General features: G+C 34.6%; 1 protein-coding gene and 1 long non-coding RNA gene across 5 annotated transcripts; one reads left to right on the top strand and one right to left on the bottom strand.

The window, feature by feature from the left end:
• Positions 1-3,451: 3,451 nt before the first annotated feature.
• LOC106074972 (tubulin alpha-1A chain-like) lies at positions 3,452-13,274 on the bottom strand. The gene is made up of 8 exons (XM_056016063.1): positions 13,115-13,274; positions 6,134-6,356; positions 5,819-6,011; positions 4,937-5,245; positions 4,722-4,833; positions 4,398-4,613; positions 4,126-4,289; positions 3,452-3,945 (listed from the first exon to the last, which is right to left on the bottom strand). The coding sequence occupies exons 1-8, from the start codon at positions 13,115-13,117 to the stop codon at positions 3,810-3,812; spliced, it is 1,356 nt and encodes a 451-aa protein (XP_055872038.1). The 5' UTR covers positions 13,118-13,274; the 3' UTR covers positions 3,452-3,809.
• On the top strand, positions 7,625-11,089 carry LOC129923699 (uncharacterized). Of its 4 annotated transcripts, none has more exons than XR_008775703.1 (5): positions 7,625-7,765; positions 9,092-9,234; positions 9,642-9,741; positions 10,145-10,258; positions 10,922-11,089. It is a non-coding gene; the product is annotated as an uncharacterized LOC129923699 (long non-coding RNA). The 4 variants fall into 4 exon arrangements; XR_008775705.1 differs by lacking the exon at positions 7,625-7,765 and adding an exon at positions 7,782-7,963; XR_008775704.1 differs by lacking the exon at positions 7,625-7,765 and adding an exon at positions 7,922-8,042.
• Positions 13,275-15,500: the final 2,226 nt, after the last annotated feature.

Genomic DNA, 15,500 nt, shown 5'->3' with positions numbered 1-15,500 from the left:
ACTATCATGATCTGGTTTTACAGCTGACTCTACCAACCCTACACAAAAATACACCCCCCCCCCCTTTTCCACTAAAAGTCACAATAACATTAAGCTATGAAATGTCTCAAAATTTTATAACAAAAATGTATTTTATGCAGACCTTTTTAAAAAACAATTACTAGTACTGTACAGAAATTATAGTTGTATGTAGCCTACCACAACTAAATATTTTAAAAAATCAATAACGTGCTGTCCTACTTGTACCTAGTATACTTATATGCAGATCTGCAGAGTCAGTGACTTGTCAAGAGCATGCGCAGACTTTGGTCTTACCATTAACACAAAAAAGACTGAAGTCTTATATTTGCCTGCTCCTGTGAAAGCCTACTCGGATGAGAGCATCATAATAAATGGACAGGATATAAACGCAGTGAACAAATTCACATATCTTGGCAGCACACTCTCCAGAAACGGAAAGATCGATAATGAAATCGACCTACGCATCGCTAAGGCCTGTCTAAAAATGTCTGGAACAGACGAGGTATCGCCACAAATACAAAGCTAGGGATCTAACGAGCTGTCATCCTCCCTACATTTCTCTATGCCTCAGAAACGTGGACAGTGTACAGAAAACATGCAAAGAAGCTGAACCATTTCCCCATGACATGTCTGAGAAAAATACTGAATGTCAAATGGCAAGAAAAAAATACCAGATATTGAAGTCCTTCCAAGAGCTGGTCTGCAAATCAACACACAATCCTAATGCACTCCCAGCTGCGATGGGCAGGACACGTCTGCAGAATGGAAGACCGCCGCATCCTTAAACGACTCATGTATGGCCAATTAAGTGAAGGAAAGCGCTAGCAATGCGGTCAAAGAAAACGCTTCAGGAACACCCTCAAAGCTTCTCTGAAGGCGTTCAGCATAGACCCAGTCACCTAGGAGTCAGGGGCACATGACAGAGCATCATGGCGTCGCGCTGTGAAAACTGGCGCATGGGTTGCTGAGGAAAAAAGAACAACGCTGGCAGAAGAAAAGCAAGGCCAATGACAGTAGCTCCGCTGGAATAACCTGCCCAGTGTGTAGCCGAACATTCCGGGCTCACATAGGTCTCACCAGCCACATAAGGAGACACAAAACCCCAGTGCAAAGCCCTTAGCCACCTGGATGACAAAAGTGGTCATCATCGAACCACGATGGACGAACTATAGTGTATATCAGCGATGCCCAAAATACGGCTCGCGACGTGGTCCCATCCGGCCCGCCGAAACGTCGGCACAAAGTGAAGAAAATACCCCCGCCAAAAAAAAAAATAAGGTGGAAAAATGTAATTTTACCTACTTTAGGGCTCTCATATTTTTTTCTGAATGGATTGGTACCATGACCTTTAACGTTTGTGCGATTATGAACAGGGAATCTGAATGTAGAATATACCAGGAAAAGTGGGTGGATCTTTACTTTTTTGTGAACATATTATGACAATAAGCCAACATCTTTGTTTTCTAAAGAAAGTGTGACTGTTTAAAAACAAGAACAACAACATATACATCGACATTATAAAATAAATATGGGGCATCCTTGGTTTGAACTACGATTAAAAGATTAACTACAACTAGAGATTGGAGGATTGATGGGAATATTCCCCAAAAAGAAACAAGAAAATGTGTCGGTTTTAAAGGCACCCACACTGTTGCTAACATTTTAAGTAGAGAAATGAAGCTATTTTTCTGACGCTTAAAAAATTATAATCGTCATAATAGGCCTATCACGTGAATGTAGTACTAAATCTAGGGGATTCTGGTAAATAATTTTAGAACAGTTTCATTTAATTTTTTTAATTTTTCGGTCATGTGGCCCGCGAGACGAGTGTTGGAAAATTAAATGGCCCCGCAGGTCGAATTAGGTTGGGCATCACTGGTGTATATAAATAAATATAAAAGCATTGTCTTCAATTCCATAGATTAATGATGAGTGCAGTATATCACATGACCACAAAACTCAGTTGCAACTTGCATATTTTGCCACATCTAACGCAGACTTGGCCATTGTCTGTGGGGGTTCTACTTGTCTTACCATAGGCATTTAAGACTATTGTTACACATTTCATATCAAATGTGTGTGTTGCCTGCAATAAGGTCTTTACAAATTTTATGGCCCACCCTTGCTATGAACATTATAAGTGTAGTATTAGTTCTGAAATGAGCATGAACGGAAACAAAAATGTCCTTAACATGGAAACTAAAATTATAATTGAACTGTAATTGAAAAAGGAAAGTTAAAAGGGAATAAGAGTTAAAAATGTATTTAGCTCTAGTTAAAAATATAACTTGCTTTGTTTGAAATATAGAGAAGTAATAAAGTAGTCCACCCAACTGTAATCGGTACCTGACTTTAGTTTGAGAATGTAAAGGCAGTTGGTCATTATGCTACACACATGACACCCTCGGTAACCATTGGCCAAAGAAATAGATGACCTTAACATCATCTGCCCTATAGATCGCAAGGTCTGAAAGAGGAACTTTTAGTTTATAAATAGACTCTCGCCTTTTGACAGGATTAGTCTCTCACTGACAGGCCTGGGAGGTCTTCCACTCCATACATGAATTCTTTTCTCTTCCTCTCTCCTTTTCCCTGGAAATGTTCCGTGCAGAAAGGTCTTTGTAAGCCCTGCTTGTCTTTTTAGGTCTCAACAAAAAAACTTAACAAATTATTTAGTAAAAAGGATCATTGCAATATTTCCTAGCAAAAATCTCTGATTATAGAACATTTTAATTTCAAGTATTAATTTTAATTTCAAGTATTTTGCCTACAATTATAGCAGTTTTTCAAGGTACATTTATCTCACAATCAAGATGAAGCTGCAGTAAACTAGACAGCAGAGGCTTATTAGTTGATCATAATTATTCAGATATCTTTAGGGGATGAACCTCTACACATTGCCTACAACCCAGAATAAAGACCTTGTGGGCGGTAACTGTTTAATTAGGTACTGCTTTCTTAACGCACATGCATTGAAACGGTTAATTCATGCTGGGGACATAACTAAACAGCAGAGACTTTAGTATGCCTAGAGTCACTGATAAGTAATGTCCCCCCCCCCTCCAGCTAACAATGATGTAAGAGATTTCTACTGGGCCATCAGTCTCAACAAATTAAAATTACTTTCAGAGCAAGTTCATCATTAGTCTAACCTCATCTTAAGTGTACCTGCTGATATGGTTAAATGTATCAATTAGTACCTCCTTTACTTTACACTGCTGACTCTTAGTGAAGGTTTGAATCAGTTTTAATTACATGTAGATCTAAATGGTGAAAGTGATAGGATGACAATTTAATATTTAAAAATGAAACATGAAATTTTACTTCAAGTATTTTGTATGTAGCTCCAACCTCAATAGTAAGAACTATGTTGAAATAACGAAGTAATTGGTTTATAAAATCACAAATAGATGTCACAAAAACAAAGTAATAATAAAAAAAAATAATTATAACTTTATTTCTCCTAATAACAAAATGTAAAAAGTTGCCAAATTTTGTTGTATAATAAACACTGGTACATCAAAATCAATGTCCTGATTTATTAAAATATTTGGAATGATAAATAAATGCCAACTTAAACTGCCAAAATATTGGACAATTCAACTTAAATCTACATTTGACCAGTAAATACACAAATGAATCAAGATTCAATTCATTTTTTTTTTCTCCAAAGTTATTAAAGCAAATTGTTTAACAATCAGCAAAAACAAAAAACTAGTTCTTAACAATTTCAGTTTGTCCAAAAACGGAGAACAAGTTATGGTTCACATCTAGACTTCGGTCTCAGTTTAGTATTCTTCTCCCTCCTCTTCACCCTCGCCTTCAACAGAGTCGACACCCACTTCCTCGTAGTCCTTCTCAAGGGCAGCCAAGTCTTCACGAGCCTCAGAGAACTCACCTTCCTCCATACCCTCACCCACATACCTGGAGACAAAAATAGTTATGTTTAAAAAATTATAAGCTTAGCTGTCATATTTCAAGCTCTGATTAAAGAAATGCTTAAAGATATTCAAATTTAAAACATCAAAATATTTTCTATAGGGTTTTGATATAAGACAAATCTTTACAAGAAGTTTTATTTCTTACAAAGTGCTAAAAACTCACCAGTGGACGAAAGCACGCTTGGCATACATAAGGTCAAACTTGTGATCAAGTCTAGCCCAGGCCTCAGCAATAGCTGTGGTGTTGCTCAACATGCAGACAGCACGCTGCACTTTAGCCAAGTCACCTCCAGGGACAACAGTTGGTGGTTGGTAGTTGATTCCAACCTAAAAAGATATATTACAATTACATCCTCTTCCAACGGAAAAAAAAAATGTTCATAAAATATAAAAGTATAGTCCAACATTGGTAATAATTAATTAAAAGCTCCCTACCTTGAAACCAGTTGGACACCAGTCAACAAACTGGATGGTTCTCTTGGTCTTGATGGTGGCAATGGCAGCATTGACGTCCTTGGGGACAACATCACCTCTGTACAACATACAGCAGGCCATGTACTTGCCATGACGTGGGTCACACTTGACCATCTGATTGGCTGGCTCAAAGCAGGCATTAGTGATCTCAGCAACAGACAGTTGTTCATGGTAGGCCTGCAAACAAACATATTGGTTGCTGCACAAGGTTTTGTCCAAGTATAAAAATACTTTGCACTAAAAAAGTAAAAATGCAAAATGTTTATATGAATCAGCATACGTTACCTTTTCAGCAGAGATGACTGGAGCATATGTTGCCAGTGGGAAGTGGATACGAGGGTATGGCACCAAGTTGGTCTGGAACTCTGTCAAATCAACGTTCAGAGCACCATCAAATCTGAAAAAGTCAAATTTGTTGAGCAAAACAATGGGCTTAAACTGCATTTACACTTAAAGAAATCCTAACAATTTATTTCATAGGTCAAAGAAAAGTTAAGTACCTGAGAGAGGCTGTAATTGAAGATACAATTTGACCAATCAGACGGTTCAGGTTGGTGTAGGTGGGTCTCTCAATGTCGAGGTTACGTCTGCAAATGTCATAGATGGCTTCGTTGTCAACCATGAAGGCACAGTCTGAGTGCTCAAGGGTGGTGTGTGTGGTCAAAATGGAGTTGTAGGGCTCAACAACAGCTGTGGAGATCTGAGGGGCAGGGTAGATGGCAAACTCCAGCTTGGATTTCTTGCCATAATCAACAGACAGACGCTCCATGAGGAGTGAGGCAAAGCCAGATCCGGTGCCACCACCAAAACTAAGAAAATAATTATTAAAAAATTATTATAGATTGTTCAATTAATTTACTTGTGCATGTATAAATCATATTCATGTTGAAACTAGTTTAAATGAATCATGCTAAACATACAATTGTAGCATTCAAATCTGAACCAATAAAATGAAAAATGTATTGATTTTAAGTGCAATTGTTACAAACTCCCTTAAGAGATCTGCTAAAGGAGGTGTAGGTGGCCAAGACAACAATACTGCATTACTTTTAACGTATGATTTGTTATGTAAATAGAAATGCTTTTATTTAATAAAAAACTATTAATTTTGGGTTCAAATTTGGCAAATCCCTTTTTTCACTTTCTTAATGCATAGAATGGCTATAATAGAAAACACTGTCTATTTATTAAGCCTAAGTTAGTTTAAGTTAACTCTGTATTGTTAGGTTATACACTATTGCCATTTTCCTCTGTTCAAACACTAGCAAATCTAGACTAGATTTGTTAACTTAGTTGTTTTTTTTTTAACAGCTTTAAACTTTAGAAAGTTTTTAGAAAGAAATCTGCCATAAAGATTGCTCAATGCTGTAGAAGTGAAGTACCTGTGGAAAATGAGAAACCCTTGAAGACCAGTGCACTGGTCAGCAAGCTTTCTGATACGGTCAAGGACAAGGTCAACAATTTCTTTGCCAATAGTGTAGTGACCTCTGGCATAGTTGTTGGCTGCATCTTCTTTACCAGTGATTAGCTGCTCAGGATGAAAAAGTTGACGGTAGGTACCAGTTCTCACTTCATCTGTTAAGATAAAAATAAGCCATATTAGAATATATACAGGGTGTTTGAATTGAATAATCTATTTATGTAGGCCTACTGTTAAAAAAGTCCTTAGAATCTATTTTAAAAAATAAAATACCTACCTACTACAGTGGGTTCTAAATCAACAAAGACGGCTCTTGGTACATGTTTGCCAGCACCAGTTTCACTGAAGAAGGTGTTGAAGGAATCGTCACCCCCTCCAATGGTCTTGTCTGATGGCATCTGACCATCTGGCTGGATGCCATGCTCCAAACAGTAGAGTTCCCAGCAGGCATTGCCAATTTGGACTCCAGCTTGACCAACATGGACGGAAATACACTCACGCTATGGAAAAAAAAAAATTCTGTTAAATATACAATCACAAATTTAGATGTAGATTCTAACCATACACTAAAACAAAGACTGCAATCAACATAGATCTTCTAAGACTTTTTCTTGAACAACATAAAAATCTAGCTCATCAAGTCAAGAGCTAGGTTCCAATTTCCAGAGAAACAAATTATCTTTGTGACAACATTATCCAATGTCAAGACCAATGGGAATGATAAACTGGCTTGTGCATGGGGAACTTGTTAGTCTTGTTCTAGATCTAGACTAAATGAAGCATATTGTTACAATTCTCAGTCTCAGTCAGTGCCTACTCAAGCCTACTGGTCCAACCTTGATCAAAATCTTGATCTAGATATCTAGACACTAGTCTAGTTTGAATTTTCAATTATGATCTGACTAGAATCTAGCTCTAGATTATGTTCACACTAGTGTACTGGTGTAATTAATGTAAATTATAGATAATCAATAATCTAGAATCTATATAAATCTAGATCTAAAATCTAGTGATCTAGGTCTAGTTACTCTAGATTATATTTACTTATATACTAGGAGGCCAATACAAGCCCTACAAAAACTCTCAAGAACTCCAAGGAATGTGATATCGACATTCACGGCTAGGATTACTAGGAAGCACTAGCTCTCGATCGCTCCTCAGTGTGAAGCTGTGAGTCTCAAGATTTGAAGCAAGAACCCTATAAACAAAGCCCCATCGAAACCATTCTGGCGCGGTGTGGGGTAATAAGGTTTCATTGGGTAGATTGACCTACTTACAATCGACCCTATAAAAACGTTAACGGATCGGTGTGGGATTTTAGTTATTGGGCCGTTAACGTCTTTCCGCTTTTGTGCCGGTGTGGGATTTCCCCAATCACGCCAGAACCAACATGATGAAATCTTTATTATAACATAAAAAACAATATTATGATGTTTTAAAATGTAGTATTAATCGTCTTAAAGCTAAATGTTGCTTTGAATCCTTTTTGTAAGTAATATTAAGATTTTAAAAAAAAATAATTAGTGTTCTATTGGGGAAATCCCTAACTGGAATAGTGAAGTTTTACCCGTATGGGCCCAATGCAGACTTTTCGTAATCAAATAGTGTATGTGTGTGTGTGTCTGATTTTTTAATGTGCACACTAAAAAAATATATCTATATCTAGTAATATTTAATCACACATAGAATCTAAAGTTAAAGGAGAACATATTTGTTTTTTTGTTGTTTTTTTAGATTTAGATTTAAAAAAAAAGTTTTATACATTTTAACATTTTTTTTGACCAATGAAAAAGAAGCATTTATTTCTTTTAAGCTCGCGATATTCGGCACAAACTGGATTATTCAGTCTTCACTCTAGAGCGTACACACGTGGATCAAATTAGAGCTAGCTAGATCTAGATCTAAATCTGTTAAGTTATTAGTTATACTACAAGTTATAGAGCTATAGTCACTCTAGTCTAGGTCTAGTCAATCTAGACTTTCATTAATATAATAGATCTATTATAAATAATTATATGAGCTGTACTTCTTGATATCAATGAATTTTTGCATATGTTCTTCAACTCATGGCAGCAATGGCAGCAGCCATGGAAATTCAATTGGAATGGTGACAATGGTCGTAACTTATAAGTTAAAGTCTTAAGCCTATCACAAGTACAGATCATCATCAGATGACGAATCTCTAAGTACTATAGACCTAGTACGATATAATATTATTAATATATATATTATATCTAGACATGAGACCTATTAAATCTAGATCTAGACGACTTAGACTTAACTTAAGTGATTAACATTCATGCGTTATGACTAGACTAGATTTACTGATTTACTATTTAGAATAGATTCTAGATCTAGATTCTAGAATCTACCATGAAATGGCTAATTAATGCATCTGCAGCATAGAATTAGATTTAGTTAAGGACTTACTAATTCTTAAATCTAAATCTACTACCTTTTAACTTTAGGGCAGAATATTAGATCTAGTCTAGACATGCCTATCTAGTCACGTAACTGTAAACTAATACTTAGACTTAGGACTTTGGACACTTTGGTATATTAATATAATAATTATTATACTCATAGTACTCATACTCATATATAGATCTAGATTTTAGTTCTATTCTAATTCAAATATTATGAGGTTAGAAAAAATTGACCTAGACTTAGATCTATAAGATATACTAAGACTTAGTAAACTTAGATCTAGATCTAATAAAAGATAGTCTAGAATAGTCTAGATTCTAAAATCTAGTTGTTATTAGAAAATTTAGTAGGTATAGAATAATATTTAAATAATATATTGTTAATACAGACTAATCTTTAATTTTTTCATACTATAGGCGATAGGTCATTTAGATTAAATAATTCTAGATCTAGTAACTAGTTATAGTCATAGACCTATAGTATAGACTTATAATCTTATAATATAGATATTTACTTTGTAGAGACTAATGTACAATATTAGGCCTACACTCCAAATCTTGAAAATCTAGTCTAGAGTTTAGAATGTTTAAATTTATACAAATAAATAAAATCAAACGTTTATTTTGGTTTTAAAATCAGATATTGAGATATGTCTAGATTAGTCTAGAAAAATATGTATATATATAGTATATCTATATTAGGGGCCTATATATAATAGACTAACGCCACTAACGGCTAACCCTATAGCTGCTATAGACTATAGCCCTATATTGACATTGTTTTTTGTTTTTTTTAAATGTTCCTTCAGAGTTGAAGATATCTACTTGGTAGTCTAAACCTCAAAGGAGCTTAGGGAAGTGATGGCAGTTGCAGGGTATGAACCAGACGACCATGCAGAGACCAACGAGGCGACCAAACAGTCCATCGTGCATACCACATAACCAGGTCCAGGTAGCGTTACATCTTTATTCACCAATACTCAATATATGTTAGATTTTATTTTTTGTAAATTTTAAAGACTCTAGGCTCTATGTAATAGAATTAAATAGATCTATACAGATCTAGAAATTCTAGATCTATAAACTAGACATAGATCTAGATTATATTTAGATCTAGCTAGAATATCTAGAGGTCTTAATACTAATTATTATATTATACATTTTTCTACAATTTGATCTAGGATTCATTCTATAGGCTTAGCTAAGGCTTAGGCTTTTTAAAATTTCATTGTGTGGATACTGTTAAAGAAAAAATACAGTCTCTCATCATTAGGCTATAGCAACAGTTTTTCTTATACACCATACCATAAACATTTCAGGATTTGTCTTTATTGTAATTTTTTTTTTTTTTTTTTTTAGAATGCCAGTTTTCTTTAAGGGCAGCTGACAATAAGAATTGTCTATGTATGCACTACAGATGCTGTTCAATATCTTTTCATGAGGAAGCCTGCTCAAAAAGGTACGAAGAATAAATTTTTCTTTAAGATTACTGATCAGTGACACCCCCCCCCCCATCCCCCCAAACCAAATGAAAATTTTAATGAGATCAAATCGATTAAATAAAAAAAATGTAAAATAAATGTTAATCTTGTGAAACATGTTCGAGAGCAATATCTTCAGCTTTTTGTAATTTCACTGAGATTTAAGTTCATTATTAATTTGCATAAAAAATTATAATGAACATTTATACAATGAAAATAGGGCCTACATAGAATTGTTTTTGACCTAATGTCATTATATAGCAACAATCCTTCTTGTATACCTTACCTTAAACATTTTGTGTTTTGCCTCTATTGTAATATTATTTTTTTTTGCATTCTTTAAACATTTTTTATGTTTTTATTTATTTTTTTTTTTAACAGATCGCCACATTTTCTTTAGGGGAAGTTGACATTAATCTTTTAGGTTAATAATAACCTATGCATGCAGTACAGATGCTGTTCATCATCTTTTCATAAGCAAGCCTGCTCAAGAAGGTAAGAATTAAATTTTGCTTTTAGATTACTGATCAGCAATCTGAAAGTAAATTGTTAATGGGATGGAATTTATTAAATGTAAATAAAGAAATGCTATCCTAATTTTGAAATATGCTGGTTGTGGTTTTTTTTTTTTGTTATGTTTTTTTTAAGTTTCACTGTGATAATTGTTTATTTTAATTCTAGAATAACTTTTCAGCCAACTTATTTTTAAAATTACCATAGAACTCTAATTACAACAGAATATAGTTGTATTAGTAAGAGCCTGTGATAAAGTTAATATAAATAAATTGGACAAAATATAATATTGAATGGATTGAAGCCTAGCTCGATCTAGTCTGCCATTGCACTTTTAGCATAGTCAAATACCAGTGCCACATTTGCTGACACCAATTCATAACATTTAATTTAAGGAGAAGATTGAACTCCAAATTTTGAAATATCATTATTTTTTGTGTTGCTTAATAGGCTTTAGAAGCAACCTAATTTTTGAGCACCATTTATCATCAAGGGCTGGAAATATAACCGTTAAATAGTATGTCCACATAGATAAATGTAAGGTCTTCTGATGTTTAATTGTTAGATTCTTTTTATTATTAATACAGCTTGAAGGTAGTTTTATTACATGACTATAATATTTATTTGTTTGTTTGTTTGTTCCAGCTGCTGCATGGAAGTCAAAATATGAATTATTGCCACCAGTCTTGAAGTCAGCTTGTAAAGAATGCTAAGAATTGAATGAAAATGCTGTCTTGATATCTTGTTTGTGCTGTTATATTTGTCTTTTGTGTTGGTTAATTATTCCATGAATAAAAAATAAAAAAAAGTTAATTGTGTAAGTTTGATTTAAGAATAAATGATCAGAGCATGCAAGTCTTATATAGTACGTTACCAAAAATTGTATTGTTTGATAGTGTTCAAACCCAAAAATGTAATTTAACTTGTCCATTACTTTATAAATATGTTGACATTATAGCTAGATGAATATAGAAATCATGCACTGATTCAATTATTATAATTTCCAAACAATTATGTCAAATAATTCTATTGCTAGATCTAAATCATAAGTGTGAAAGTAGACCTATGTAAAAGGTTAAAAATCTCATACTAAACCATTGAGCTGCATTTGAACAAAAAGGGCATTATAAACAAAAAATCACTAATGAATTTGTTTTAAACTACAGTATTGAAAAACATTAAAGATTATTCCTAATTAAGCCATAATAAAATTTAATCACTGAACCATCGGAGACAGTATTTGCATGATAATACCTAATTGAGCCCTAATAAATATTTCAGTTACTAAACCATTAGGGCCAGCATCGGACCGATATTGGCACAATAAGGGTTATCCCTAATTGAACCCTAATTAATATTTCAATTACTAAACCATTAGGGCCAGCATTGGACCGATATTGGCACAATAAGGGTTATCCCTAATTAAACCCCAATGAAAATCTCAGTTACTAAACCATTGGGGCTAGTATGGGCTTGATTAGGGCGCGATTCTGGAAATCCCCAATGAATCCGGAAGTGGGTTTACCCATTCTGGGCCGATATTGGCACAATTAGGGTAGCCCGTATTGGTCCCTTATGGGAACCTAATGACGCCAATGTGCAAACGGTATGTGCGCCCATTAGGGCGCGATTTGGGCTATTTAGGGCTGCAATTAGGGCAAAGGGGGATAACCCTAATTAAAACTGATACTGGGCCGTAATGGGCATGTTTATAGGGAAGAGTGGCCAGGGCTAAAGAGCGCAGAACAACAAAAAGCCGAGAGAAGAAGCAGGCCTATCTGAAACTGACCTAACCCACCCATACCACATAATGACATATGCAGCCGGTTTTTTACAGCGAGGATTGGACTTTACATATATCTTTGAGTCCATAGGAAATGTGCTCATCTTCGACCACAAAGGAGGAGCTATATAAATATACTATGTATTAATGTATCTATCTTACTACATTATTCTAAACTCTAAACTGTATCTCTGTAGATTGTAGATCTAGAGACTAGATTACTAGATTTAACTAGATCTATTAAATTGGTTTATCTATCTAAAGTTAAAGTTAAAGTATCTAGACTTAGAGTCTAAGATCTAATCTAGATTCTTATTATTAGGCCTAGAATTGTAGAATCTATATAATTAGTAGATTCTATAGTTGTCATGTGAGAGTCAAAGCACTGGAATCTGGAGCATACCAGTGACAGTGAAACCACTCCCTGTGCCTGTCATAATAAATCAATAGATAAAATCAATAGAGTGAGTCCTCAGGAGGCTCAGTTAGTTACAGTTAGTAGTCATAGATCTATAAATATCTATATTAAATATATTAGTATATAGTTAAAATAGAATGTAGATCTAAGACTCGATCTAGTGGGTGAGTAGACTACTGCTCCTACTCACTGACTAGAGAGTAGAGTCAGTAGAGTAGTGTCACTAGTCTAGAGAGGCCTTTGGCTTTGGCGCAATCTAGACTACTAGACTCTAGATACTAGTGACCACTAGTCTAATTACTAGTAACTATGCCAGTTACTATGGTTTACTAGATCTAGTTACCTAGTAACTTACTAGATAGGCCTATCTTATTATCTAATCTAGAATCTATATAGTAGTATATAGTCTAGAATCTAGCTTAGCAGCTAGTTGAGCTAGGCATGATCAGATCAAGCCCAGGCGGATGGCGACACTGAGTGAGTCAGACTCAGTGGGTATGATGAGGACTGATGAATAATTATAAGAAGAATGGCGGTAAGTTATAATCATGATAAGGGATTTACCAAAGACTTGTATTGATTTAGAATCTAAGGCTTTTAAAATTAGATACTTCAATTCTTGGCTAGCTCAACTTACCATTTTAATATAATGTAAATTGTTGAGACACGAGAAAAATAAATAGTCTGGATAGTGAAAAATCCCTCTACGCACGACGTAATGTGTCGAACAGAGCGGCTTGCACTGATGAATTTGATTTTGAGCTGGGGCTTATATATGGTGTCGAAGTGCATGCTGGGTGTTGTCATGGCATCGTCTATCAACAAATAGGAAGCGTAAATCTAAACCAGTGCTTCTCAAACCTTTTATCCAATCTGCCTTGCCTTCTAAAGTCTAGAGTAGACATTTTAAAAAATCTTATTGTACCACGTGTCATCTTTAGGAATCTTTCCATTCAATAGAACAACACACACAATACCAATGGTAGAAATGAGTATGCCTTAGCATTAACCTTAAGCCAGTGATTCTCAAATTGGCCTATATAGACCCCAGGGGTCTACCGTCTACGACGACTTCCAAAGGGTGTACGAGAGTGAAAAAATGAATTGGAGGGTATGAGATGTAAATGGGGGTGTACGATAGTGGATCTCATCTAAGCAGGACGTTTAGTCTTAAATTGTATTTCCTAATAATGGAATTAACTCATACACACACGTGATTTGTATCTTAGTTAATCCTTTGAATTTCAACTCTGACATTTGAATGAATTTCTAAATTTGTAAATGTTAACATTTAATTTAAATATCTTAATTATGTCTTTGTGAAATATATGGCCAAATCCAAAAAGAAATGTAGAATTGTTTTCTTTTCGTCTTCTATTGACATTTTTAGCTAAGGTTTGAGGACACTCTGAATACGGCAATACTCAATGGATAGTCAATCCATATGACGATGATATAAAAATAATGGTTGCAACAATATAAAAACTGTATGGAATAAGTATGAAGAGCTTAAAGCACAATTAAAAAAAAATACGGATATCAGCTCTTCTATCTTCACAAAGATATAGGCCTAATAGGGCCTACCTGATACTTATCACAGAGTTTCTAATTGTTATTCCATCTTCATATTTAGTGGGGGAAATAAGGTTTCAGCAAACTTGCTAATCTTCTAATGATCATTTTTAAAAAAAATGGACATAATTAACTGAAATTTTATTATCAAAGCATACCACTAATAGTTGTATATTTTTTGTTTGATAAATTCTTGTTATAAATATTTCATTTTATTTCGCTTCATTTTAAATTTAATTATTCCTTTATAGATAGGCATATAAACGACTTAAAAATCATTGAGAAAAAAATACAACTTTGAAGTTGTTGAATTTTCAAAAAATGCATAATTAGCTATCACTAATATTATCATATTTTGATATCATATAGATCTAGATGCTGAAGTTACAATTTTGATTTCAGCTTCTTATGTAAATATTTACATTTTTTAAATAACAAAATACCGATTAATAAGGGCGTGCATTTAGGGGGGGGGGATCCAAATTTGAAAATCCCCCGGGCGTCCACTTGTGGGGGCCCCCTAATAAGTGTTCGAAAATTGTTTTTACATTAAATATTATCGCCATTATCCCATATGATCATGTCGAATATCAAAATACAGCTAAAGGACCCATAAAGAGGTCAAGCCCCCCCCCCCGGGCTACGCCTCTGGGGATTATATTGCATATTCTTGAAACATTCTATAAAGTAGGCTTATAACAAATATTGGAACTTAAAACTTTTAACCTATACCTACGTCTTCTTTATACAATGGCATCTGAAATAAAAATATAATAATCTTAATCTGACGACAAATTAAGTAAATTTTAGACGAATTTAGAGTTTAGGCCCAAACTTTTACGTCTTGAAGGCCATAATATGCATTTCTTATACGTGTGTCGCCGCAAAGATGCTGTTACTTCCTTGTGCACTTTGGGCAGATGTTTGGAGGGTCCGGAATATGGTCGAATAACACCGCGTCTTGGGACGAATATGGTCCATGTGCCGTATTTTAAGTATTACTGAATCTTCCTCATATATAGGGCAGCACTCAGTGGCGTAGCTATGGTGGGGGGAGGAGGGGGGAGAATTAGAAGATCCTCCGGGCCCCCACTTGAGGTTCCCCCAAATGAGTGTCCGAAATTTGTTTTAAATAAATTAAATATTACGTCATTGTCATGTAATCTTGTTTTTCACGTTGATATATAAGTTAGTGACCCTGTTGCATGCATTCCACACATAGTATTAACTCTTTCCGTGCGGAGTTACTCTCAATTTCAAGGAATAACTTCCATAGCACTGACTAGTGCCGTGTTACTCTCAGTAAGTAACTTGTTATATATGGTAGTTTATTTCATCATTCTTATCATTGAAGAAGAAACCTGCTAGGAGCACTGAAAACAAAGGAGACCATGAACGTCTAGAAGAAAAGTATCACTAATCAGATGATTTATACAAAGATACAGCAGTCG

This window comes from Biomphalaria glabrata, chromosome 17, assembly GCF_947242115.1.
Source record: "Biomphalaria glabrata chromosome 17, xgBioGlab47.1, whole genome shotgun sequence".
In the NCBI taxonomy this organism is placed as follows: domain Eukaryota; kingdom Metazoa; phylum Mollusca; class Gastropoda; family Planorbidae; genus Biomphalaria; species Biomphalaria glabrata.
The sequence above is the reverse complement of the archived record's forward strand: the minus strand, read 5'-3'. Positions and strand labels throughout refer to the sequence as shown.